General features: G+C 36.0%; 1 protein-coding gene across 1 annotated transcript in view; it reads left to right on the top strand.

Moving 5' to 3' along the window:
- Nucleotides 1-26265, top strand: part of POLQ (DNA polymerase theta) — a 48625-nt gene that overhangs the window by 4619 nt on the left and 17741 nt on the right. The window contains exons 2-18 of the mRNA XM_026713234.2: nt 1179-1361; nt 2438-2568; nt 2881-3037; nt 3585-3693; nt 6281-6497; nt 7909-8050; nt 8129-8275; nt 9864-10076; nt 13407-13549; nt 14251-14449; nt 15474-15613; nt 16356-16549; nt 16852-16976; nt 19013-19256; nt 21057-23374; nt 24859-25005; nt 25433-25626. Coding sequence (XP_026569019.2) covers nt 1179-1361; nt 2438-2568; nt 2881-3037; nt 3585-3693; nt 6281-6497; nt 7909-8050; nt 8129-8275; nt 9864-10076; nt 13407-13549; nt 14251-14449; nt 15474-15613; nt 16356-16549; nt 16852-16976; nt 19013-19256; nt 21057-23374; nt 24859-25005; nt 25433-25626 — 5003 coding nt within the window. The remainder of the gene's footprint in view (nt 1-1178; nt 1362-2437; nt 2569-2880; nt 3038-3584; nt 3694-6280; nt 6498-7908; nt 8051-8128; nt 8276-9863; nt 10077-13406; nt 13550-14250; nt 14450-15473; nt 15614-16355; nt 16550-16851; nt 16977-19012; nt 19257-21056; nt 23375-24858; nt 25006-25432; nt 25627-26265) is intronic.

The raw sequence follows: 26265 nt of genomic DNA, 5'->3' as shown, positions 1-26265 counted from the left end.
ACACTCCCGAAACCGAAGCTATATTCGATGACACCATGGGAATTGGAAGAGTTGAGATCGTTTATCGATAAAAACTTGAAACGTGGTTTCATCCAACCCGCTAGACCTCGGGTAGCGGCCCCGTGCTGTTCCGTGAAAAGAAAGATGGCTCCAAGCATTTGATAGTGGACTATAGAAACCTGAACACAATTTCCGTGGAAAACATGTATCCCCTCCCCCTGATGAAGGACATGCTAGCCCACCTGGGTAAAGGGAACATTTTCACGAAGTTGGACTTGAGAGAAGCGTACTACCGAATTTGAATTAAAGAAGGAGATAAGTAGAAAACCGCTTTTAACTGTCCGATGGGTTGTTTCCATTTCAACGTTCTCCCTTTTGGCCTACAAGGGGCTTCAGCCATATTCATGCAGATGATCAATCAAGTGTTACATGAACATTTATACAAGGGGTTTTTGGTTTACCTTGATGACATCCTTATTTACACAGAAACTTGGGATGAACTTGCTCCCCCTTCCCCTTCATACCTTTTAGGTTTCTATTTCTCGCTTAGCTTTCTTTTCTCTGCGCAGCTGCAAACCTTTATCAAAATATGCCAAGGTCAATGGACAGAGGCCTCATCACCACCTGAAGATGTCCACATGATCATATTCAGAACTTTTAATTGGAAGAATCTTTTGAACTATGGGGGGTGGGAACTTCATCACTTTGTATATGTGATCTGCGCGCCTAAATTCTCAGATTCAGAATCCTATTTGATGCTACCACTTCATCTTTTAGTAAAAGAATTCTTTTCTCTAATTTATGGAGTCTAAGTATTTCTTTCTTGGATTTTGAATGGAGCACCGACTGACAATACCCTTAACACTGTCATGCAAGATCTGTCTATCCCAGGTCCTTGGGGAAGGACTTGATAAATGGATAAACATGCCAAATCTTGTTTATATGCTTGGTTGCCTACATAATCAATAAAAAAAAATGTTTCCCTAAAACCTCTGATATTTATTCATATTAAATATTTCAAAAACTGCATAATTTTTTGTGAAAAACAAGTGTGGTTATAAACTATAATTGATTAGCTTTTAAATCACTACAACTTTTTCATATTTGTTAATCCCCTATATGTCCCACTAACTACCTCTGGTAGCAAAGTGCTAATGTAATGCTGGTTTTCCACTCAGGACCATGTCAACATGTGGATGTTCCTGATGACAAAAGTGACAAACTATTGTTAGCAAACTGGGGGCTTCCCAAAGCAGTCCTGGAGAAATATCATGGTTTGGGAGTAGTTCGTATGTTCCAATGGCAAGCAGAGTGTTTGATGGCTGATCAAGTATTGGAGGGAAGGAACTTAGTCTACTCAGGTAAGAGAGCTGCTAATAAAAACATTTACAGCCCCCCCCTTTTCTGCAGTTTTTATTTTATTTTATAGGATTTAAGGGAGAACAATTTAGACTATTTTTATTGAAGTATTTAGATATTGAATTGGATAGTGTGCTTCCCTTTTCTGTTTCTAATATAAGTTAATTTTAATGGCAATTTCTTTGGTAATATCAAATGACATGGATTTGGATTACATTTTAAACATAGGAAAATTGGAAAAATATGAACAAAATTTATTTCTTAAATGATACTCTTCCAATGTTACTCTTAAATAATATTCTTCCAATGTTTGAATACCTCTTATAGAAAGTTTGAGGATAAGATATATGAATACTCTGTAGAAAACATTGTTGCTTGATAAGTATGTTTTCCAAGCTAATGGTTGTAAAAAAATGTTGTACAAGATAGAGAAATGCTCCAGTAGACATTCATAGGGATATCAGTCCTTCAATGAAGGGAGAACAGAAAACAGAAGAACTACTGGAATCCTAATTTCTTGTTATATGGTATTTATTCTCCCAAAGGTGCTTTTTTCCAAAGGGAATTGGATTCTTTGTTTTTCCTTGAAGTTGTTTTACTTCTCATCCAAAAAGCTTCTTCAGTTCTGGGTCATTGTTGTTCTGGGTCAGAACTGAAGAAGCTTTTTGGATGAGAAACAAAATGTCTTGAAAGAAAAACAAAGCCCAGTTGCCTTTGGGAAAAAGCAGTTTTGGGGCAACCATGACCTGGATGACTGAGAATCTCTACAGACGTATTTATTCATTCATCAAACTTGCTGTCCAACTCTGGGAAGCTCTAATATTATAATAATATAATCTTGAAAAGCTTCTTGGTTCAAAGAAAAAAAGGACTTAGTATAGTGAAATTTTATTCCAGATCCCTATATCAATTTTTCATAGTTAATCTGCTATAGCCTTTAATGAAATCACAATTATATAAATCATGAGTTAGTGTGTTCTGTGAACAGTCTGATTTTAGAAGTTCTTGAATGAAAAAAAAAGTCTTAGCTGTGAATGTTTTTCTTGTAAATTGATGCCTCTTTTTCAATGGCTTTCAGCTCCCACTAGTGCAGGGAAAACACTTATTGCTGAGTTACTCATATTGAAGAGAGTTTTAGAAACACAGAAGAAAGCATTGTTCATTCTCCCTTTTATCTCTGTGGCAAAAGAAAAGAAATATTACCTACAGGTATGATTTAAAATTGCAGTGGGAATTTGTTTAGTGGTAATGGATTGCATGTTCTTAAAAACATGATCTTGATGTTGTGTCATCAATGACCTTGAAGCAACATAGATCACATATATTCTTGGCATGATTATTTGAGAATTAAGGAAAGTAATTATTTAATGAGATTTATTGTCTAATTACTTGCCAAAGAATGGGCAGTTTTATAAGTATCATTGAAACAAACCTGTCTTAACGTTCTATCGATAGGTTGTAAATAATTTTAGAATGAAATAAAAGGCTGATTGTATGTATATACTTCTTTCTGGAAAATAGGCTATGTTCCAAGAAGAAGGTGTGCAAGTGGAAGGTTATATAGGCAGTATGTCTCCTTCAGTCCCTTTTTCTGCACTGGATGTTGCAGTCTGTACTATTGAGAGAGCCAACGGTCTGGTTAATAGACTCATAGATGAGAAAACTCTTGACTCTCTGGGTAAGTTGACAGATATTAATGTAAAGAGAAATAATGAGAAACAAATCGTTTACTTGGGTACATGCCTTTTTCTGCATGATAAACATTTCTGTTACACATTTTGTTTACAATCAAAAGATTTGGCTTTAAATATATTAGACAGATTGAATGGAGGTAGAATGAAGCTTCTACACAACTTCTAGCTTTTGTAAAGGGGGGATTTTAAAAAATACAGGTCTTCATTTTCAGTAAGATGGAAAGAACTGAAGAAGTTTGTATTTTCCTCATGTCTCTGTCAGCTACTTGCATTATTTGCATCTTACTTGCTACCCTTATTTACAATAATGTTGACAGTAATGCTAACATTATTGTTTACAATAGTATTTTCCATTTAGTGAACACAATCCAAGTATTTCTCCTTATAGTGAATACAGTTTATTTTAAGGTTATTGATAGTTTATTTTTCCTTTTATAATTGATAACATTTTGGAATCTGCTTTGACAAAGGATGGTATAGAGACTAATTAAAATACATTCCATTCTCCTCTCTCTTCCTCCCTTTTTATAGGAATAGTTGTTGTGGATGAATTGCACATGTTAGGAGATTCTCAAAGAGGATATTTGTTAGAACTTCTGCTGGCAAAGATTTGTTTTTTGACTAAAAGAATAAAGAACAAGTAGGTAGCATGAAAAATCATGACTTTACTATTCGATGTTTTAAAACAAGCATATTTGGGGCTTAAGAATTTTGTTAAAATGTTAAATAATTTGCTTGGCAACCATAAACACTTTTTAATGATCACTTCTTATTTTGGAATGGATGTCTAAATCATGGATGCATCATTGCTTAGATATACCCTTAACATGTTTAACTTGGGTTCTGGGAAAGCTGTTAAGTATATACATTTGTTTAAGAGGAATTGTCCCTGATACATTTTCTTGTTTATTATTTGAAGGATTGTTTGACTCTCACTTAGAATGCCTCTTCACTTTGTATAAATAAGTATTATATAAGTATGAGCTTTGGTGGCACAGTGGTTAGAGTGCAGTAATGCTGGCTACTTCTGCTGACTGCCAGCTGGCCTGCAATTTGGCAGTTCAAATCTCACCAGGCTCAAGGTTGACTCAGCCTTCTGAAGTGGGTAAAATGAGGACCCAAATTGCTGGGGGCAATATGCTGACTCTGTAAACAGCTTAGAGAGAGCTGTAAAGCACTATGAAGCCGTATATAAGTCTAAGTGCTATTGCTATTCAATAAATTACAATCCATTTTTCTTTTTATTTATATCTACACCCTGATATAACCAGATATGTTCCCCCCAGTCTTAATTAGGCAGTCCTGTTTAGTTTGTGAGATTAGCCAGGTAGTAACACCTGCTGAGGCCAATGATAAAATGCTGTATAAAGATAGTCCTCATCTAATGACCATAATCACAACCCACTTTCCTGTTTTAACTGAGATCTTTCACCCCCAATAAGATATCCAGTTTGATTTTTGTGTAAATTATCTGATAATGTCGGTGTTGCTTTGGTCGTTTGAAGACTATTAGAGATAAAGAGATTGACAGAAACTGATAAGTCATCCTCCTGCTTCATTTCAGTTTTCTAGCCTATGCAGTCCAATTACACTTTCTTCCTTGCTGTTTCTAACTTTGGCATTGTAGTCTCCAACATAAGCAAAACATTTTTCTTGTATATTTGTCTACACTATTCCTTTGGTTTTTTTTGTGTCTTGAGTAATAAACAGTATGATTGACTGAAAATATCCAATTCCAGCCTTTTCAATTTGCAGATACTTAAAATGTCAATATTTTGTCAGTTTTCTCCATATTGAGTCTTTCCATCTTTATGCTTCTTAAAATACGTTACATGTTCCCCACTTTAGTTCTATCTTTGCAGCTGCAGATTTTCTTTTCTTGCCTGGCAACATTAGCAACTGAAGGGCTTTAATTTAGCTACTTTGTAGCATCATTAGTACTCCAACCTTAGCATGTTCCTCAATAGCATGTTGAGTGCTATCTAACCCGAAGGGCTTATCACCCAACTTTATATTGTTAATTGCTTTATCTTATCTAAAGTAGTTTTCTTGGTAAATTAGAAGTGTATTATACTGCCTTCTCCAAAGCAGTATGAAATGACTTTGCCATTGTCATGAAAATGAGCTGCTTTCAACATCTTTCCTATCGCTGCTGCCCAATTAATATAGAAGGTTGATTGCTTAAGCTGTTAGCATATACTCCTAGTGTTCTTTGCAAATCCCTCCTGGGAAACCTCTGCATCACAATGAGGACTTGTGGCAGGGTAAGTATTCTTCTAATGCAGCCTTGCTAAAAAAATGTTTTGTTCTCTCTTACATCATAGTTAGGGAGAGGATGCCAAAAGAATGGTACTGTGGAAGTTGTGTAAAGGTAAAGGAAACTGCTAAACTACTAAGTAGGCTAGTAGAAAGTTTTTGGGAGAAGTTTAAGACTTCAAGTTTTGCACCCTATGGTCACTCTACAAAGGACTACCTTTGAAGATCATTCAAAAGTTGCAACCTCTCCAGAATGCCGCAGTATAAGAGTTGTTTTCATGTTACATACACTGCTCCTCCATAAGTTACATTGGTTTTCATTGGGCTTCTGAGTGAAATTCAAGGTGCTGTCTATATAGCTCCCTGTGATAGCAGCTAAGTTGTTTTCAGAATCAACTCTCCATGATAGCTTCTTCCCATGTCCAATGGATTGGGCATTGCCCCCAGCCCTCTCTGTTAGCCAATGCCTTTTGAAAGGACTCAGGAAACATTCTGTCACTGTTATAGTGTGTGCCCTCTGGAACACCACGCGCTCTGAGATTTGCAGGGCCATGATCTTGGTAGCATTTCTTAAGTCCTTGAAGACCAGATGTTCCCTTGGTACGAGTTCTGGAGGTTAGGAGATTGTGTCAGTATGATTCTATATTCTTTATGGTTGAGTTGGGCTTGTGCTTGACAATATTATTTTATTAGTAATTGCTGATTTCATTTTTTAACTCAGTGTATACCAAACAGTGTTGTAATTGCAGGATAGGCAGCAATATAAATTGATAATACTGGTACATAAATCCATCTCCATTATCTATGCTCCCCTGTCAGTAGGAAGTAATAATTGTTGATAGACACAGAATTCGTTTTGTAAAACTGTTGACCATCATATCAATGTGATTTAATACGTTAATAAATTCTATAAATAATTATGCAGTGGATTCAGTTTTCAAAATTCAAAATAAGTTTCTTTATTCCTGCAGACAAAACATTGAAGAGTCTTTTTGTAATAAAATACAAATCATAGGAATGAGTGCCACCCTTCCCAACTTGGATCTTCTGGCTTCCTGGCTAAATGCAGAATTGTACCACACAGACTTCCGTCCAGTACCCCTTCTGGAACAAGTAAAAGTTGGCAACAAGATTTATGACTCTTCAGATGCAGTTGTGAGAGAAATTCAACCTGTACTAAATATTAAGGTAATTGCCCATACTAAAAATTTGTTTGGTACAATGCCACTTTTCTATATAAAATTATGGCAACATTTTATGGATATTAATATGCCTATACTATTGTAAAAGAAGTTCTGATTTCATCTGAATGTTTATCTTTAAAATTCTTTGTATCATTATATGTATTTGTATTCATTTTATTTTTACTTTTCCACAAGTCCCACATGTAAAATAAGCTTGTATGTTTTTCACATTTCCAATAACTGACTAAAAACACTTATATGCACTTTAGATAATTTCTCTGGTGTCATAAGCCAACAGCACATTATTTTGTAAACATTATCTCTTAAATAATTTCAAAATGTGAATTTCAGTCCTTTTAACATTCTCTCCCATTGGTCCATTCATATCTATACACTACTACATACAGTATACTACATATACTTATGTGATCGTCATTTCCATTGCTCCCTGACAGCTTCCTCCTGTTAGTGGAGAAATTGGCAGGAAGTGTAAACTTGATAATGATTGCTGATGTTCTCCTCCATGCTGCATCGAGAGCCCAGGATGGGTTGACTTGTACAAAGATATAAAAGCCAGCCCCCGGGAGAGACCCCAGCTTTTGACTCATTTCCTTTCAGTCAGTAGCTGTGTCTCTGAAAGTGTTCTGTTAGATAGCAATCACCAGCGATCTTCAGTACTTTTTTCCTCTCTTCAAGCAGCTCCCAGGGATCAGGGCAACTGCTCTTCCAGGAGAGCAGGGCTCTCTCTCTCTCTCTCCCTCCCTCCCTCCCTCCCTCCCTCTTCTCTCTCTCTCTCTCTTTAATTTGTTCATCTGTTTCAAATATCAACAAATCTTTAAACATCCTAGCAGTCATATATTCATCATTTGCAAACAAATCAATTGTCGAAGTTTGTTTTAGGTTGTTAAATTCCAATTATTTTTTATCTATATTGAATTTTTTTCTTCATTTCATATATATATGAAAACCATTGACAGCTAATTCCGGCTGTAGTGAACTGTTCTTTGACTTCATCTTAAGTTCTACATAGTCCTGGTACTAGCAAATCTTGGTATGTTGACTTTGCTCACTGTTTCTTTTCTAGAAAATGCTTCTGCTGAAATCAATAAAGACATTTTTGGACACAGCCTGGGTTTATAACTACTTCATATTCGTATTATGGCATTCCTAGCATTATTTTTAAAGTCTACATTTGCTTTAACTTAAAGCCATCCAAACCTTAGTTTGTGTTCTTCTAATTATAATATTATTTTACTTCTCAACAGCACCCTCAAGTCAAATATCAGGCTGCGAAATACACTTTACAAATACAGCTTGGGCAATCCTAATCCTTTTGAGTCTTGAAGAATTTTATATTTAAATCTTCCATTTTGTTTCCATAGCCCTAATATGTACTTGTCACTTTCTACAATTAGGGAGATGAGGACCATGTGGTGACTCTGTGTTATGAGACAATTCAGGATGGCCATTCAGTTCTTGTATTTTGCCCAACAAAGAATTGGTGTGAGAAATTAGCAGACATCATTGCCAGGGAATTCTGCAGTATTCAACAAAAGAGTAAGTCAAGAGGGATCGAAGAAGAGGGGGGATTTGGAGAGAAAGCATAAGGTTTTAAGGCTGTTTTCCTTTCTAAAGATCTTCAAAAGATGTCAACCCTTTCACCAGTTAAACTGTGCCAGGAAGGGATTGAAAAGTTGTTGATTCAGTTAAAACGGTCTCCTTCTGGCTTGGACAGTGTGCTTCATCGGACCATCAAATGGGGAGTTGCTTTTCACCATGCAGGTACACTTTTTGTTATCATACTTCTCAATATGTGCAGAGATAGAGTGAAATTTCTAGCATGGTAGTAACAAAGTGAAGATGGAAAAGAATATTTCTAAAACACATTGAGTTTGATTTGTACGCCTTAAACTGGTGATGATTGGAAATAAAACTAGATGTAAAAAATTTCAGATAAACTCCTGTTCAGGTAGGAGGAAATGAGGTAGTAATTATGCTGAGTTTATGAAGCCACTAAATTAATATAGGAAAAAATGTTGGCATAAATTGTGGCTATTGTCTATATAATGAAATAATATATAATTATATTTTAATAATAAAAATTTTGAGATAAAATAACAGATTATTTGAATATAATCAGAAGATTCTGATGATAGACATTCAAATACCACAGAAGTAACAGAAATCGAGGAAGAATTGCCTTGCATGTTAAAAATAATTCATGTTGAAGAGAAATCCAAGGAAATGAACTTGGTAGCACTGTTAAGAGGATCTGTATTACATTAACCAGAACTAATAAAAGTATCAGTACTGGTGACCTTTGTTTTAATGCCACCTGGTCTTCACAAAATTAACAACTACTCCTAGGCAGGGAACTAATGTCTGTGCAGAATCACATGGGTTTTGACATTAACATAATAAGCAGTTCAGAAAATCGTAAGAATTTCAAGCAGGAAGACGCATTATCAGTATTAACAGAAAATGTTGTGCATGTACTGGTATGTACCTTGAGACTGTACACTTTAATTAAGTCAGACATTATTAAGTAGGATTCCATGTAGCCAAAATTGTTTTTAAAAGGAACAAAAAAAATAGATACAAAGAAAGAGAGATAATAAAGCCACAAAAGAATGTCCTGGAAGGAAAAAAATGGAAAATAGCAAAAACTAATGTGGTTAGAAAAATCGTTAAGTGGATATCTACAAATTGAAAAGAACAATACATAAAAAAGGAAAGAGGGGTGTGTCACTAAAGAAAGTACATGGAAGTAATTCTGAAAATATAGAAGGTATCAGAAAAGCAAAACCTCAGAACAAGTTGAGGTTAGTAAGGGATGCTAAGAACAGCACACATTTTTGAAGTAAGTTTGAAATTAAAGGCAGGAAGGAGTTGTTTTCCAGACAGAGGATTCAAAATCTAAGACCAAATGTTGGGCATCTCCAACAGCATAACAAACTTTTGCACTTACATTTGCCTCAGACATTTCCTGATTAGGAATATTCAGTGTGCTTAATTTCAGTAAAGGTTTACATGTTTTGATTTTCATCTGAGTTGTTATAAGCAGCTTTTAGTCTGGGTTTGAACGAAACGATTCTGTTGTGAATGTCAAGAGTTGCCATTGCTCAGGTAGCAGTTGTATAGAAGAGGGTGTTTTTTGGAATGATCTCATGATCAAGAGTAGGGAGGCTTCCAGTCAGGGTAGGATATTTTTGTTTGTTTTCTCTGCCATTATTGTTAATTCTTTTAATGTTTAATTGATAAGTTTAATTATCATTTTTACCATTTTATTGTAAACTAATTGAAATTTTTAATGAAAATGAAATGTATATTTTAAACTTATAATGCATATTTATTTTAAAATATTTTCCAGGTTTGACATTTGATGAACGAGACATAATTGAAGTAGCTTTCCGTCAAGGTGTCCTACGAGTTTTAATAGCAACTTCTACACTTTCTTCGGGAGTAAATTTGCCTGCACGTCGGGTAATTATCCGAACTCCTGTATTTGGTAGCAGATTGCTGGATATCTTGACATATAAACAAATGGCTGGAAGAGCTGGAAGGAAAGGAATAGATACTATAGGTAAATGCATTTAGAGCCCTTTATCTGTTTATGTTTGTAAATAGAACAACAGTGAATTTTATAATACTTTAAAGTCCAAAACATTTCTTGTAGAATAAATTATCCTAAAATGTATCAATGACCCAGATAGTTATAGAAAAACTATATAATTTTCTATGATGTTTACAACTCTGTAATGGTTCAGAGACAAAAAAAGTGAATCGTCTTTACAGTAGAAAACACGTTTCTATTAACACTGAAAAGCAGTAAATCATAAAGCTTGACTCACTAGCTTTCAGGATCTAAAAGACCCAAGTTTAAGTCCCACTTACTAATAGAGCTCAGTGGGTTACTTTCTCTCAGCCATTTTTCAATCCCTGTCAAGCACGAGCAACTAGAACGAATTCATGAATAGGCCAAAGCAATTCCTTTATTCTTGAGTACCCATTTACAAAAATATTATAGACTGATTGCCTTTGCTTGGGAAATGGCAGACATAGTTTTAAGGGTTTGCTCTCAGATGTTTTCTCCCCCAAATCAACTTCATGTTGGAATGTCAATTTACTTGAGGGGCCAACATATCAGCCCCACTCTAAACAGTCCCTCCCTCCATGATCCAAAAACATAATCCCAAAGGAGCTCACTTGTTTTCCTTGCAGTGGGAGGAAGGGGAGTGGGGATAGGTAGCGATGATGTGACAGAAGAGCTATCTAAGTCAAAGGAATCCTGAGTGTATGAATCCACCCAATCAGGTAATTCTTCCTGCAACATATCTAGACAATTAGAAGAGTCCTTCCCCTTTTCCCTTGTAAAGTGAAGACCTCAAAATTGAAGGAAGAGCCTTGCCAGTCATGATGTCTCCCCATATAGGGTCTTCCTCTGAATGGCTAACCCATTCACTAACTGGTTCCTCTTTAGATTCTGGGATTGAATCCAGTAGTGGGAGCATGGAAGGTCTTATTTTGTCTGGAAAGCCTGGTAAAACAGTTGTATTAATTTTGGAACATGCACATAACTTGCATTTTCCCATGAACTGGATAGCCCTTCCACTGAATCAAATTCTGTATTCCTTTCTCCTGCCTTCCTGCCTCCAATATTTTTCCACTTTGAACTCCTTTTGCCTTCAACAATCAGTGGGGGTGTGGTGGGGTGAGTTGGGTAGATGCTGTTGTGATTTCAAAGTATTTAGTGGCTCTTCCTCCACCAGTAAAGAATGTTGAAAACTGGGTGCACTCATAGACTGTGGCAATTACAAATGAAAGGCCACAATGTTGTCATGTCATAAGGCCTTAACAGAACTAAGAAAAGGCTAAAAATTTGGTAGGCAGCCACACATTATCTCCCTCTGCATTTGTCAGCCCCACTTGTCAAACTTTTTGTAAGACTGTTTAGCTTGATCTAGCTATTCTTTCTTTCTTTTTTAATAAATGTTATTATATTTTATACTTTTAAAACAAATAAAAACAAATATATACAATTTTTGCAGTAAGTTGTGGCATCGACTTTTCCATATTCATACACACATACACATATACCATTTACATTTACATTTTGCATTGCCTTTCATTCCTGTTATCTAACCAAACATACCGTTTTCCCTAGACCATATAGTATTCTTTTTCTTCCTCCTCCTGAGTTCCGTTATAAGTTTATTCATTTTTGCACAGTCCATATTTTTTATAATCATATTATCTGTGAGACTATTCTCGAATTTCCAATTTTGGGCACATATTATTCTAGCTGCTGTCAGCATATGTATTATTATATATTCAATGTCTTGTAATCTCTAATTATCTCTAATAGGAACATTTCAGGCTTAAGTTCTATTTTTAAACCAATTATTTCTTGCAGCCAAATCCTTATTTTATTCCAAAATGTCTTTGTTTTGGAACACGACCACCACATATGAAAGAAGGTGCCTGATGTCTTTTTGCATTTCCAATATATCGGGTTCAAATTTGGATAAATTTTGGCCAATCTCGCTGGTGCTAGATGCCAACGATAGAACATTTTGTAGAGATTTTCTTTGTACGTGGCTGCCATTGTTAATATATAGTTTTTCGTCCAAAGTTTTTCCCAATCTTCTAATTGTATATTGTATCCGAAGTTTTTCATCCAAGCAATCATTGTTTGTTTGCCTCCTCTTCTCTATCAATTGGTCTAGCTATTTTTTCAATAGTGCTTGAGCAGTGCATTGTTCCTGTAGAAAAATCTATAGCTCCAGGGATGAGAACCTGTTGTTGCAGGTGAAAATCTTGGGTGCCTCCTCTGTAAGGCTTGGAACAGGGTCATTTCAATTGATGTATGGGTAGAATTATATGCAAGTGCAACTAATGGTGTAAGTGACAGCCAGTTGTCCTGGCTGTATGTACAATAACACTTTAAATGGTGGTGTAATATCTGGTTAGTCTTAGCCTCCCTGTTTGCAACAGGGTGGTAGACTGATGACACACTGATTTGTACCTTCAAAAGCTAGAATAATGCCTTCCAAAACATGGAATTAAATTGACTTCCATGATCTGAAAGCATCTCTCTAAACCATTCATCTGTAATGAAAGCCATCCAGATGAAATGTGCCATCTTGCTGAAAAGGTCCACCACTACCATCAATATGGATGGCCCCCTGTTCTTAAGCTGGTGTTTCCATCACAATCCTTGAGGAAAGCAGAGGTATAATTTTAAAAATGAGATTACGCAGAGTGCTTGTTAGGCAAAGTGGAATAATAATACATCTGCACGGACAATATGTCGTCTTTTGGTTGTTGCTGAACTGCAATTTCCATTATTTCTCACCATCAACCATAATGGGAGAATAAATAAATGAGAGATGCAATTTAGTAACTGTTCATCCCTGTCCTAAAAACAAAACAAATCAAACTTATTTTCCATGAGCAAGTCTTTAAGAAGATTAGTTGCCATCGATAGTCCTTTCATGTGATCCTCCCTCAGTTAAGTCCTCCTTGAGTGTGATAGCACAATGTCATGTATTTTTGCTATTAAGAAACAGCAGCCAGATCAATATCAATGCTTTGACTAGAAAAATAGTCAAGATAATGTTTTACTGATTTTATGACCAACGCTAATTTTGAGCCATAACTGTATATACTAAAATCGATCCAAAATTCAAATAAGCGTATTGTAGTTTTTCATGTATCTATTTATTAAAATACAGAACAGCATGCTCAGAAGAGTAGTTTTTATGTAAAATATTATACTATAGTTAGGGAACAAAGAGTGTAAATTATCAAATATAGGTCTACTTGCAGCCTAGGTAATCAAATATTATTTATGCATGGGAATTTTGTTAAACCAATGTAATTTTTTTCTAATTTATGACATTGTATGTAACAGGTGAGAGTATTTTGGTATGTAAGCCCTCTGAAAAATCAAAAGGAATTGCTCTGCTCCATGGTGGTATGAAGCCACTGTGTAGCTGTTTGCTTAGCCTCAAGGGAGAAGGAATCACCTCCAGTATGTTAAGGGCAATTCTTGAGGTATGTAATGCAATGAATGAGTAAAACATTCATAATATAAATATTATTTGTTAACAAGATTTTGCACTGTTTTCTAAAGCTGCTTACACATTTATAGGAATTCTCTTCAAATTTAAACATAAATTCAATGAAAAAGTAACTGTTCATGTAAAAAAAGGTATGGTGAGATTCTGAAAATTGAAATGGTTAAAAAGCGGGGGAGTATTAGTAATCTCCAGAGATTAGGAGATAGAGACCTGCCAGCATTTTTCTGTGGTGGTGCCAGAATTTAAATGTCCCCTGAAATCTACTAAGAACCTACCGTGTTAGGATTTAGGAAATTATTAAAACAGATATGTTTAAAAGGGTCTGGATGTTATTTTCTAATTGTATCACTTTTTGGTTGTTTTATTTTATTCATGCTACATTTATTGTTTATTGTATAAAATGTATACCATAGGCATTTCATAAAGACATAGCCCAATAGTTTCAAGATTAGAGAGGTATGAAAAAAATCAAATGTCAATACATTTCTGTATGTTTGTTTATCTTAAGGAACTATTGATTTACAGTTACATAGATCAATACATATTTGAAGACATGTCAGTGTTTGAAATGTATGCAATATGCAAAACTATTCCTGATATGTGCACCAACCTAAAAAGGTAACTTTCAAAAGTAATATTTTTTCAAGTATATCTATTACCCTTTTATTCTGATAGATCATAGTAAGTGGAGTAGCTAGCTCTTCAGAAGACATCCAGAGTTATGCATCCTGTACACTCCTTGCAGCTAGTTTGAGAGACCTCCAGGACCATAGGAGAGAGCAAGAGAACATTTGTGATGGATCTATTGAGACTTGTGTGAAGTGGCTGCTTGAGAAAGAATTCATCATGATTTCAGTATCGGATGTTGGCAAAGGTAACAATGCTAATTTGTATATGAACTGAGTATTTTTAATTACAATTAAGGAAATGTAAATCAGGAAACATTTGTACAGGTTATCCTTGAGGTATGACAGATCTTTCATTGACCATTCAAAGTTACAACAGACCTCCCAAAAGCCGTGTACCACCATGATTCTAAGATAAGAATTTTACAAACGTTATCCACTCATTTGCACTTAAGAATGACCAGGAGGCTTCATAACTTTACAGAGTCACTATCTCTTCTCCTATCTCTTCCTATCTGTATCTATTTCTATCTCTAGCTCCTATCTCTTCCCACTCCCCATCCTTGCCCTGCTGGGTTCCCAAAGGTACTGGGCCTACTTAGTCCCCCTGTTCCACTCCTCACAATCCTTACTTCCCTTCCAGAGATCTGCAGAACTCAGTATTGTGGGGCATTCTTATTTATTTATTTATTCATTCATTCATTCATTCATTCATTTAATATCGTCACCTATTCACCCATGGCGTCTCAAAGCGGCTTACATAACATAAAACCATATTTAAAACAAAAAAACAAAAATAAAAAACAATAAAAACTATCAAAAAGAATCAAATTAATAAAGTATGATAGAACAAAATCTCTTCTACTGTGCAATAGGTTTCTGTCTTCTAAAAGCAACAGAGAAAAGAGCCTGCTTCTTCTAACTGGGGCTGTTGGCAGAATGTCCTTACTAGCATGTTGCTAGATAATTTTCTGATTTGGCACTGAGCTGTTGTTTGGGCTTGATTTGCCTAAATGACTGTAGTTCTATATAAGGTGGCTAGATCTATTCTTATTAACTCATAGTAAAGCATACACTTCATTGCCATTAGGTCAGAAAGTATTAATCATGGACCCTATTATCTCAGATTCCTGGCCTCTACAGGTCAATTAAACACAACTTGCAAAGGATGAGCAACATTAATTGATTGCAGCAAAATCAACATTCTGACTCTAAAACTAGGCTGTGGTTGCATTGCATAAGATAATGACTGCTTCATTTTTCTCTTGGCAGAAATCTATCGTCCAACACATCTTGGCTCTGCTACACTGTTTTCCTCCTTTTCCCCAACAGCAGCACTAGAAATTTTTGCTGATCTCCAGAGAGCAATGAAGAGTTTTGTTCTAGAGAATGATCTGCACAGTCTTTATTTGGTAGGAGTGTGTGTATTTGTGTGTGTTTATGATAGTACTGGATTAGATTTAATGTATCAAACATATTTTGTTTGATACTCAAGATGCAACATAGAGAAATAAAGTGAATTCTCCCTTTTATTCACCATTCCAAAGAAGAACAGGGGACTATAAGGTAATCCTGAACCTTAAAGCACTGAGATGAAGGTAGAGATGGACACAAAAATCAGATGTGAAAGCTATCTTACCAACATATACGTGTTAAGGATTTATTAGAAGAATATATATACTTGCACACTGGAGATTCCTCAGATTCACTTACACAATATGATTCCAAATCATGATTCCTATTTGGCCTTGCATCAGCTACATGGATATTCTCCAAGATTATTTGTCCTAGTGTATAAACTTATTTAATTTCTATGTTTAGATTATCTCCTAATCAGAGCCTTAATCAAGTACATGGCTGCAGATATGCTTCTCAGTAAACACAATGTTCACTCACTAACTGGAGTCCAAAAATCTTCCCCCTCCAATGCACACCCCATTATGCTAGCAATCAGATGAATTAAAAAACAATGGGCAATCTCATATGAATATTATGTATTACCCTCCTAGAGTTAAATTAGGATTCATGTTAGTAAAACACAATTTCAGTCAACATAAGTCCCATTTCTTATTCTGAAAAAATGTTCAACATTTCTCCAAATAAATTAAAATCTTGTAATTTGAAAACTAACTCCGTTTGGGTGGACTTTTGTAGGTCACACCTGTTTATGAAGATTGGACCAAAATAGATTGGTACCAATTCTTTTGCTTGTGGGAAAAGCTGCCTGCCTCATTGAAAAGAGTAGCACAACTTGTGGGGATTGAAGAAAGTTTTTTGGCCTGTTCCGTCAAAGGCAACATCATTGCTAAAACAGAGAAGCAGTATAGGCAAATGGCTATCCACAAAAGGTAATAAGAATTTTTTATTTATTGATGTATATTGTATAACAGTGCCACAAAATTTGTCTACTATTTCAAGCAATTTCTGCTTGTTTAACAGGGAACAATTGTTACTTATGAGTTATTTTTGCAGCACCATTATAATCTTTTTCTCACCACATAGAAAAGTCACCTAGGATACAGTTGTCTACCTTTTTTCTTCCCATTTTATCAGTTTTACTTACTCTATCAAATATCTGTTTGTTTACTTTGCTTTCTTTCACAGAAAGAAATATCACATCATTGTATCTTAATTAATTTTATTAATACAGATTTTTTACAAGCTTGGCCCTTCTGGATTTAATAAATGAAATTCCTTTAAAGGATGTTGCTAAAAAATACAGCTGTAGTCGTGGACAACTTCAGTCTTTGCAACAGTCTGCTGCTACATATGCAGGTAAGAAATTACAGATAATGGTCCAAATACATAATGAACAACAATGTAAGTGACAGACTGGTTTAATAAACCAATTTCCATTTTTCCAATTTAATTTACTGTTTTTTTTAGTAGGTACTTTATGCATGCACTTTCTCAACAATATAAACAGCCAAGTTGATAAGAAATATCAATCATTAAGTTACTAAGAATATAATAATTAGCAAAAAAATCTAATATATGAAACAGTAATGTTGTGCCCAATCAGGCAGAATGTAATGTTTTAAATGTGGCAGAAGTCTTTGAGTGCAATGATAGTTCATCTGTTAATCTGTTAATATCAGACATTTTAGATTAAAAGTTATTTTGACATTGATACATTAACCTTAACCCCCTCCCAATCCTCTAGTGAAAGAAAAGGAAAAAGAATATGGACAGTCAGTTGGATCTCCAGAGGACGGTTTGCAGCTTGCTTGCCCTCAGCTGCCATAGAAATGGGGAGGGGGGAGTTGGCATTTGGAGTGGGGAAGGGAGCTGGTGTGAAGTGTTCCCCTGAGAATTGGAAGGGAGGTTTCCATCAACTGAGTGGAATTGTTTGAACTTTTTCAAGGCCAACCAGCCTGGGTCTCTGGAGGCACACAACATCTGCTGAAGTGATTTTTCCCTAACATATTGCACGCTGATTGGTCTTTCTGGAATATGGACAGCACTGGAGGATAATGGGTTCCTGGTAGCTTCATGTTTAATTCTTCTCAAAACTTTGGCAGTTAATGGGCATCTTTTTTTTTCTCAACACATTTCTTGCGATCCTGTTAACTATTTGCAACAAAACATTTGACAGAAGACTCATTTTTACAAATATTTGATGACTTATTCAGTTTTCTTCATATTAGCACTTTAGACAGAATGTTCATTCTTGGTCAGTACAAGGTTTTCTGAGTGAATTTTTGTAAATGTTAAAAAGCCCCATTATTCATTTTAAAAGACATCACCTAGGAGAGGGAAAGTAGTGCTGAACACATTAACAGGTACAAACAAACAAACAATTAGTAAATTGTAAGACAAATGTGGAGATAGAGGGTTACACTAGTAATGATTGAATATAAATGCAGTATAAGTTATTTTTAGATCATTTGATTCAGAGAAAGATATTAGCATAGCCAGACAAATATTGAAAGCTCAATATTTGTTAAGTTGTTTAAAAGGCATCCATTAATGCATTCTTAGTGCATTCAAAGTTTGTTTTCCTTGATTTCAGTTGTGCTGCATTTGCTGGATGATTTAAACACAGATTATTTAATGCGAGAGAACATACACCAAGGGAGGCTGAGAATTTTCAGACAGATCATGTTCTGACCTAGGCTTCCCCAAAAAGCACTAACACTCTTTGTCCCGGCAAAACCCCTTTTATTAAATGAAGGTGAATTTCTTTCATTCACATTCAGCCAAAGGCCTGGCAAACAGTCTTTCAGGGGTGTAATTAGGAGCACAGACCTTATTTATCTTGGAGAGCTGCCAAGTAAATATTTTCAAATGCAGTGCTGACAAGGAAGGACTCAGCACAGAGTCTCTGAGTTGCACAGACAGATCTTCACACTGCTGCAACGAACAAATTGTTTCCTGCAAAAGCCCCCTCCCCTTTTGCTCCTCTTTTAATCCCAATGGGAGGCGCCATTCACTGTCCACCAGTGGCTTTACTCCCACATCGACCCTTAGTTCAAATTGTTCTCTCTTTTTTTTGGCAGCTCTGCGCATGTGCAGGCTGGGAACCAGCTTCAACTGCTCTCCCGCCTCATTGCTATCCAACTCTGAAGGCAGCTGATAACTGCCAGGCTGCCCCGGCCCCATCTCTGCCTCTGACGCAGAGCCCTCGTCCGAGCCTTCTTCAGCCTCCAGGACTGGCCCATGTTCCTCCCCAACCTCCTCAATGTTCAATTCTGCTGCTAGCTCTGCTAGCTGCTTGCAGGCCACAACAGATCATTCACTAATATGGAATGGCAGATTCAATCTTTTTCCTCTTCTGTTTATATTTTTTAATGTATATTTCTATATTCCAGGGATGATTACTATTTTCTGTAACCGGCTGGGATGGCACAACATGGAACAATTGCTGTCACAGTTTCAGAGTCGCCTTAACTTTGGAATTCAGAGAGAACTCTGTGATCTTGTCCGGATAGCTCTGCTAAATGCACAGTGTGCTAGAGCTCTTTATAATGCTGGTTTCATCACAGTGGCTGATGTAGCTAAAGGGACTTTTGAGAAGATAGAAAATGTTTTCAGAAATGCAGCACCATTCAGAAGGTAGGAAAACATTTTGGTATTGCTGAAAATTATCCTCTTTGTGTAATGTAACCGAGGAAGCTTAAGTTACTGGATAATAGTGAGTGAGAGATTACAGCAGGCAGGAAAAGTACAAAAGTCCCTCTTCCTGCCAAATTAAGCATAATTGCAAACTTCCTTCAAGGAACAAAGACATTTTATTCCTTTTAATCTGGAATCATTTTGCTGATGTATTGATTTTCACTGTTTTGGCCAGATAATTACCAATAGGTAATCCTTGTCATCCCACCCAGAGAAAGATTGCTGTCCACAATCACTTCCTACTTGCACAATTTGGTTTACTGACGAAATGAAAAATCAATTTGCTAGGAATCCCTTTTTAGTGAGAAGATAGTATCACTCTTAGGTGTGTATGAGATATATATAAAAAGCAATTCCATACATGAGTCACTTTAATTAGAGATTTTACAATTATTTCCACAGCCTCTTGGTTACTGATTCTTATCTTCTTTTTTCAGTGTTAACTTAATCCAGAGAACCACTTTAGTGTAGCAGCTAAGGCATCAGACTTGGAACCAGGAGTTCTAGCCTCCACAGGTACAAAGGCAGTTGGGTGACCCTTGACCAGTCACCCTCCCTCACCCTAGGAAGCAGACAATGGCAAACTACTTTTGAAATCTTCCCAAGAAAACTGCAGGAACTTATCCAGGCAATCACCAGAAGTCAGCATTAACTCTAAAGCCCAAAATATCCATACCGTAGTCCATCATAAATATGTTGCCATTTTATGTTTAAAATGTGTATTGATGAAATTATTCCAAAGAGAGTTTTCTTCTATTCTGGAAGGATATAAAATTATAAAAATGTTATAAAAAGTTAGAGTTAATGATTTGTTCCTTGCTGACTATGTAGTGAGTTGAAATTTACAATATTTAGCTCATGCTTTCCCGCTTTCTTTTCTTATCCACTACAGTGTGATACTCATGTATCACAAAATAGCTTATACTCATGCAGTTCATGAATTATCAGTGATATAAGCTATTTTTTATTTTCTTTTAATGTTTTTATTTGCATCCTATCTTCATTATTTTTACAAATAACTCAAGATGGAAACATCCAATACACCTTCTTCCTATTTTCCCCACAACAACAACCCTATGAGGTGAGTTGGGCTGAGAGTGAGTGACTGGCCCAAACTCAGGGCCTTCAGATTTCTTCATGGTTGTTCCAAAGGTGCTTCCCATCCCCAAAGGCAACTGGACTTTGTCTTTTTTTTTTTTGGAAAACCTTGTTTCTTATCCAAGAAGCTTCTTTGGTTCTACTTGAATGGTGGGGAATGGAAGAGTCATTGAGGCAACTTGGTGGGATTATCTGTGCCCTCAGGGTCACCTGAATCAGAGTGCAAATTATTGCACTCTTGGGCTTGCTGAAAGGACTGCATTCATTCCCTCTCAACTTTTTTTTTTTACTTTTGTTTGGTTGTTGCCCCATTTATTAACCCTCTTTGTTAAAAGCTTGCCTGATTGCTGAACTCATTCAATCTGTAAATACTTTAAATGTCATTCTTGCTTTATTCTAGTACTTCTTTCCCTCAAGCCTGCAGATACTTCCCTTTGTAGATGGCCTACCAGACCTTCTTCCTCATTCCTTTTTTATAGGTGCTCTGAAGGGAGTATCGGTCTTCTGTCAAGCGTTCCCTTTGCTTAAAAAGATCTCCTGTGTTAGTCAAAGATAAAGAAATATTGTATGAATTCCTTAGATATATTTACAAATGAAAGTTATTTTTTAAAATAAAACTGGCTTGTATTTTGCTTGCTTCAGCACTCGCAGAGCTGTAGATGAAGATGAGCAAGCTGCCAAGGAGCGTCTTAATACCCATTTTATGTGGATGTCTGGAATGAAGGGCTTAACTGAAGGTGAAGCAGCCCGTCTGATTGTAGAGGAGGCTAAAAGACTTTTAAAGCATGACTTAGCTGTTTGGGGAGTGCAATGGAACCCCAATGCATCAATTTTACTGGATACGTCTCATACATTTTCCACAAAGGAAAGTGTTACAGAAGACCACCGGAAGCTCAAAAATAACCACAACATGACTTTATCAGAAACAAGTGTCAATTCACAAATTAAAAATACATCATCTGTTAAACAAAAAAATAAGAGGCAGCTGGACGGTAATTCAGCAGAAAATATTTATAATAAGGCTCCAATAGAAGAAACTGAGGCAGAGGCAAGAAATGATGACATATACTCCAGGGCCAAGAAACGTATGAATTTAAACAGAGATATAATAAATTCACATGTGAAACAGGTATTGGATGCCAAGGAAGCAATGGAAAGTGCTGAAGACATTATGAAGAGAAGCTTGAAAGAAGGCGTTAAAAATGATGTTGCAACTAGATTTCAGTCTAACGTTGAACTTCATTTCGAACAAAGTATGGATAAAAATACAATTACAAATCCCAATGAGATATTACAAGTTGCAAATATAGATGAAGGGAATAGTCATACCTGCAGTTTTTCAAGCAACATAGACTGTATTAAGAATGGTTATTCTCCAGATCTGGATCTTGTCTTCAAAGAATTTGAAGAAAGCTTCCAGCTGGATACCCAAACAGATAGACTATTACAACAGCAGATGGCAGATGAAACTGCTACTAAGCAACAAATCAAAGACAAAAAACTGGTAGCCAGTCTAACACAGAAAAACTGCATTGGTATAAATGGTACTAATATATTGGAAACAAATGCTATATGTGTTAAGGATAAACTTGAGTGTGGAAAAGCACATTCAACATTATTACTTAGCAAAGTGTCAAATTTGGAATGGCCTCAAACTGAGAAATACCCAGGAACACCAGTTTGCTTGGAAACAAACTGTTTTTCTGTCCCAGATTCCCAAATGGACAGCTTCTTACGGCACTATCAAACTCCAAACTTAACAGAACAACAGCTCACTGTTCTTCCAAACAATATTTCCTTTTCTCTCAGCCACTTATCCAGTGTGGATATAAATGAAGCAAATCTGAATGGCAGTGATAGTTTATTGTTTGATGAAGACTTTAACCATACAGATGGCTCCCAGGGTGGTGATAACAGTGAAAGGACTGTGGAGACAATTCCACAGGCACTGGCGATCACTCCTTTATTGAAAAGTTCTTTAAAATATGATGCCACGGGTGAATTGAAAACAAGACTGAATAAAGTTATATTAAATGACACAATGAACCAAAATTTGTCAATGGGGTGTAATTTTATAATGTCAGATACTAGTTCTTTACATGAAACAAAAAGATTAAATAGCGTGGTTTTACCTCCTTTTCACAAAAACAGCAAGATTAAAAACCTGAATAAGACAATAAAAAGGCTAAAAACTAGTGAAGAGAATATAAGTGAAATTCCACAGAAAGATTGTGCAGAAGAAAATGATAACCAAGTGAATAAATCTGATGTTTTATTTGATTTGAGTCCAGGCATGCAGGAAGTTTTAGACAGAGGGTTAAGCCCTTCAAATGGTACATTTGAAATGGGGCCAAAAAACAAAATGAATTTAGTATTTTCTAAGAATACTAAAGATTCAATAACTCCTGGCCTTTTTCCTGGTCAAAGTGAATTATCCTTGCACAAAGATTTTGGCAGAAATTGTGTAACAAGAAGGAAGGCGGATCAAAAGAACAAAAATCGAAGTTGTATTTCTTGGATAGATGGGGACAAAATGCCTCCTTCAGCGCTAGAGTCTACTTCACAATGCATAGAAATGCCTGTTGTGACTAAAGCAAAAAACACAATCTCTGCAGATAAAGTTCCATATGTTCAGTTCTTACAGAAGGATAATTCTGATTTACACATACAGGAACAAGTGTTACATCAATCAGAAAATTCAGAACATGTTGAGCTTAATGTTGAGGATAATTCAGTTATAAGTGAAGATTTTTCGCTCCATTTATCTCAAGAAAAGGTTCCTCCGGCATCTTGCAGTGTTGATAATTTCTCAATAATTGATGTGGCAAATGATAAAACCCTTTTCCAAACATTCATTGAAGAATGGAAAACACACAAAAAATTTTCTATCTCTGTAGCTTGTGAAAAGTTAAAAAGCCCCCTGTCTCACAGATCAGCTATTGGCGCAAAGTTCAAGCAAGGTAAGCAGTCTGTTTTAGCTTTCAGATCAGTATTTCCAAATTTGTATTAAATTATTTTTATAAAGCAACCGATTACAGATTAAATAGATAATTTAATTACAATTTTGGAAGGAAATAAATTCAGAATTGTATTGCTATGCAAGAGTGTACTGATGTCTAAGGTAGCAGATGCTCTCCATAATTGAAATGTACTTCATATGAAACATCAGCAAGACTTATAGTTCTGCAGGCAGTAAATTAGTAATTCTATATATACATTAAACGTAATGCAGCATGTTTTGTTTATACACAGTATACTTGTGCACACATGCATTAGCACACAGGACTTAGAATTGAATGATATTGTTAACATAAGGTTCAGCCCTATAGTGCCAAGTGGCAGAACATTTGAAAAGCCCTAGAAAACTAAAAAAGAATTTAAGCCACATCACTTTAACTGATAATCAAAAAATTGTACAGAAGACCTTTATGTGCTAGTTGCTCAACTAGTAGTAGACTACTTCAATGCATACAATGGAGCATTGTCCTGCATAAAAATCATGATCTTCTTGAAGGATGAAGATTTTTTTCCTGTACCACTGGTTGAAGAAAGTGTCTTCTAAAATACTGGCAGTAAGTTTGGAAGGACCATCTGGTCTGTCAAGAGTCACTCCCATCTCATCAGACCATAAAACCTTTGAAAAATCTGTCTTCAGATATTTTTTGGCCTGGTCTTGCTATTTCGACTTTGTTCAGTGATGGTTGGGTTTCAGCCTCCTTTACCTTGGCCATGTCTCTTAAGAACTGGACACCTTGTACTTCTGGGAATTCCAGGTAGGTTGCAATTCTGGAATATGACAGCATTGGAGGATAATGAGTTCCTAGTAGCTTCACTTTTTTTTTTCCAAATCTTTGGCAGTTAATGTGCATCTTTTTTTTTTCCCTTGACTATTTGCAACAAAAAGTTTGATGGTTATGTGATCATGTACCAATATCTTAGCAATTTTAAGACTGCTGCATCCCTCTGAAAGACTGACTTTTCAGTCAGTTAAATCTCTTTTTTGACCCATTTTGCCTGAGGAAAAGACGCTGTCTAATAATTACGCACAGCTTGATATAGGGTGTTGATCTCCTTAGGCCACAACCTCCCTCATTACACAAATACACATCTCCTGATATGCTTATATCCACTAAGCATTCAAGTTTATACAGCTTGGAGGTGGAAAATATGCATAAAAATGATGATATGGTCAAAATACTCACTAGCCTAATACTTGTGCACACTGTATTTAGCATGGCAAAAACACTATTCCTTGATGCCATCAGTGTTCTTGAAATTCATCTTTCTACATTAGAATGCTCAGAACTTAAGTGATAGTTTACCTATAGATTTAAAAGATTAAACAATACCAAAATAGAAAGACTGCTTTCTAAATGGCTGATTGAAACTCGTAAAGGTTAAAATTATTGTGGGCTACTTCTGTGTGTCCATGATTGCTCTGTAGGAAGTACATATCAGAAAATTCTCTATGAGAATGATGGATTTCCTGTTCATGCCTGCGAAGACTTGCTGGTAGTTGGCTTAGCTGTGTGCTGGGGTAGAAAAGATGCTTACTACATCTCGTTGCAGCAGAACCCTCAAAACCAGATTGGTAAGAATGTATTTATTGTGTACTTCCAAGGAGGCAATAAATGTAGTACATGCATGTAGTATTGTAGAAACTCCAAATTAATGAATTAAGTTAAAGTTAATAGTATTTATTGAAATGAAGTTGGGTTTTTGAACCAATTTTTTATAGAATACTTGCAAATTATACAGTTTTTAAAAAGTAATTAAGAAAAGCCCAGCATGGACCCTAAACAAGGAGAGGGAAATGTCTTTGTGAGGCAGTTCTAGGTCAGGTGACAAAAAGAAAGGTATATGTAGAAATGAAAGAGAAATACTTTCAATATAGTTTGCAATAGAAAGAGGCAAGGAAGATTTCTGCTTTTGTATAACAAAGCACATTTATATACAAACACATGCTGACATGGTTTCTTCTCTCTTGTCTCTAATGTATGCATTTCTTGTCTCTTTAGAAGTAAGTCCCAGTTTGGCACAGCCTCCATTGGATCAAGACCTGTCTGTAGCAGAAAGATTGCAGCAACTTAAGCTATGCTTGCAGAAGTCTGAGAGAGCATTTTCACTTGTTGTATATGATTTTATTCAGCACTACAAGATTCTCCTGAAGGCCTGTGGCATCTCATTGGCAGGATCTTTTGAGGACCCAAAGGTTTGCTAACTTCATTTCTTATAATTATTTTATTTGTAATGGCACTAAATAAACTAAAGATGGGGAAGGGAGAGGATAACCTGAGGAAGATGTGGGGAGGAGAGAGTTTTCTCATACTAATTGTTGCAAGTTTAGGTTCTTTGTCAAGATTCCATCTAGTTCTCCCTTCTTACAACTACATATAAGAATCAATGCAATTTTAAGCATGCACTTACAAGATGACTTGGACAACCACAAGTTCATAGAGCTTCTCTTAGATCGGGTGTCGGCAACCTGTGGCTCCAGAGCCGCATGCGGCTCTCTGGGCCCTCTGCTGCAGCTCCCTGTGGGCTGAGCGCACCACTGGCTGGCCCCTCCCCTCCCCTCCCAGTCACTCCTCACCTAAGAAGATAAGGGTGATGGCGGCGAACTCACTCCATATTCCAGGGCGGGACCCATTGGCACCTACATTAAAACATTAACACATGAATAAATATTATTTAAAAGATAAATACCGTGATCTATGATATTAGCACAGAATAGCTTCTAAGTGCAAAGATCTGTAAAACAGAGTGACCATTGGAAGGCTTTTACTATTGAATTCTGGGAATCAGTAATCCTATAAATTTGTCTTCTGAAGTGGGATATATATATATATAT

The sequence above is a fragment of the Pseudonaja textilis genome, chromosome 2 (assembly GCF_049901715.1).
Source record: "Pseudonaja textilis isolate UNSWEBS1 chromosome 2, rPseTex1.2, whole genome shotgun sequence".
NCBI lineage: Eukaryota > Metazoa > Chordata > Lepidosauria > Squamata > Elapidae > Pseudonaja > Pseudonaja textilis.
This window is presented reverse-complemented; position numbering and strand designations above follow the sequence as displayed.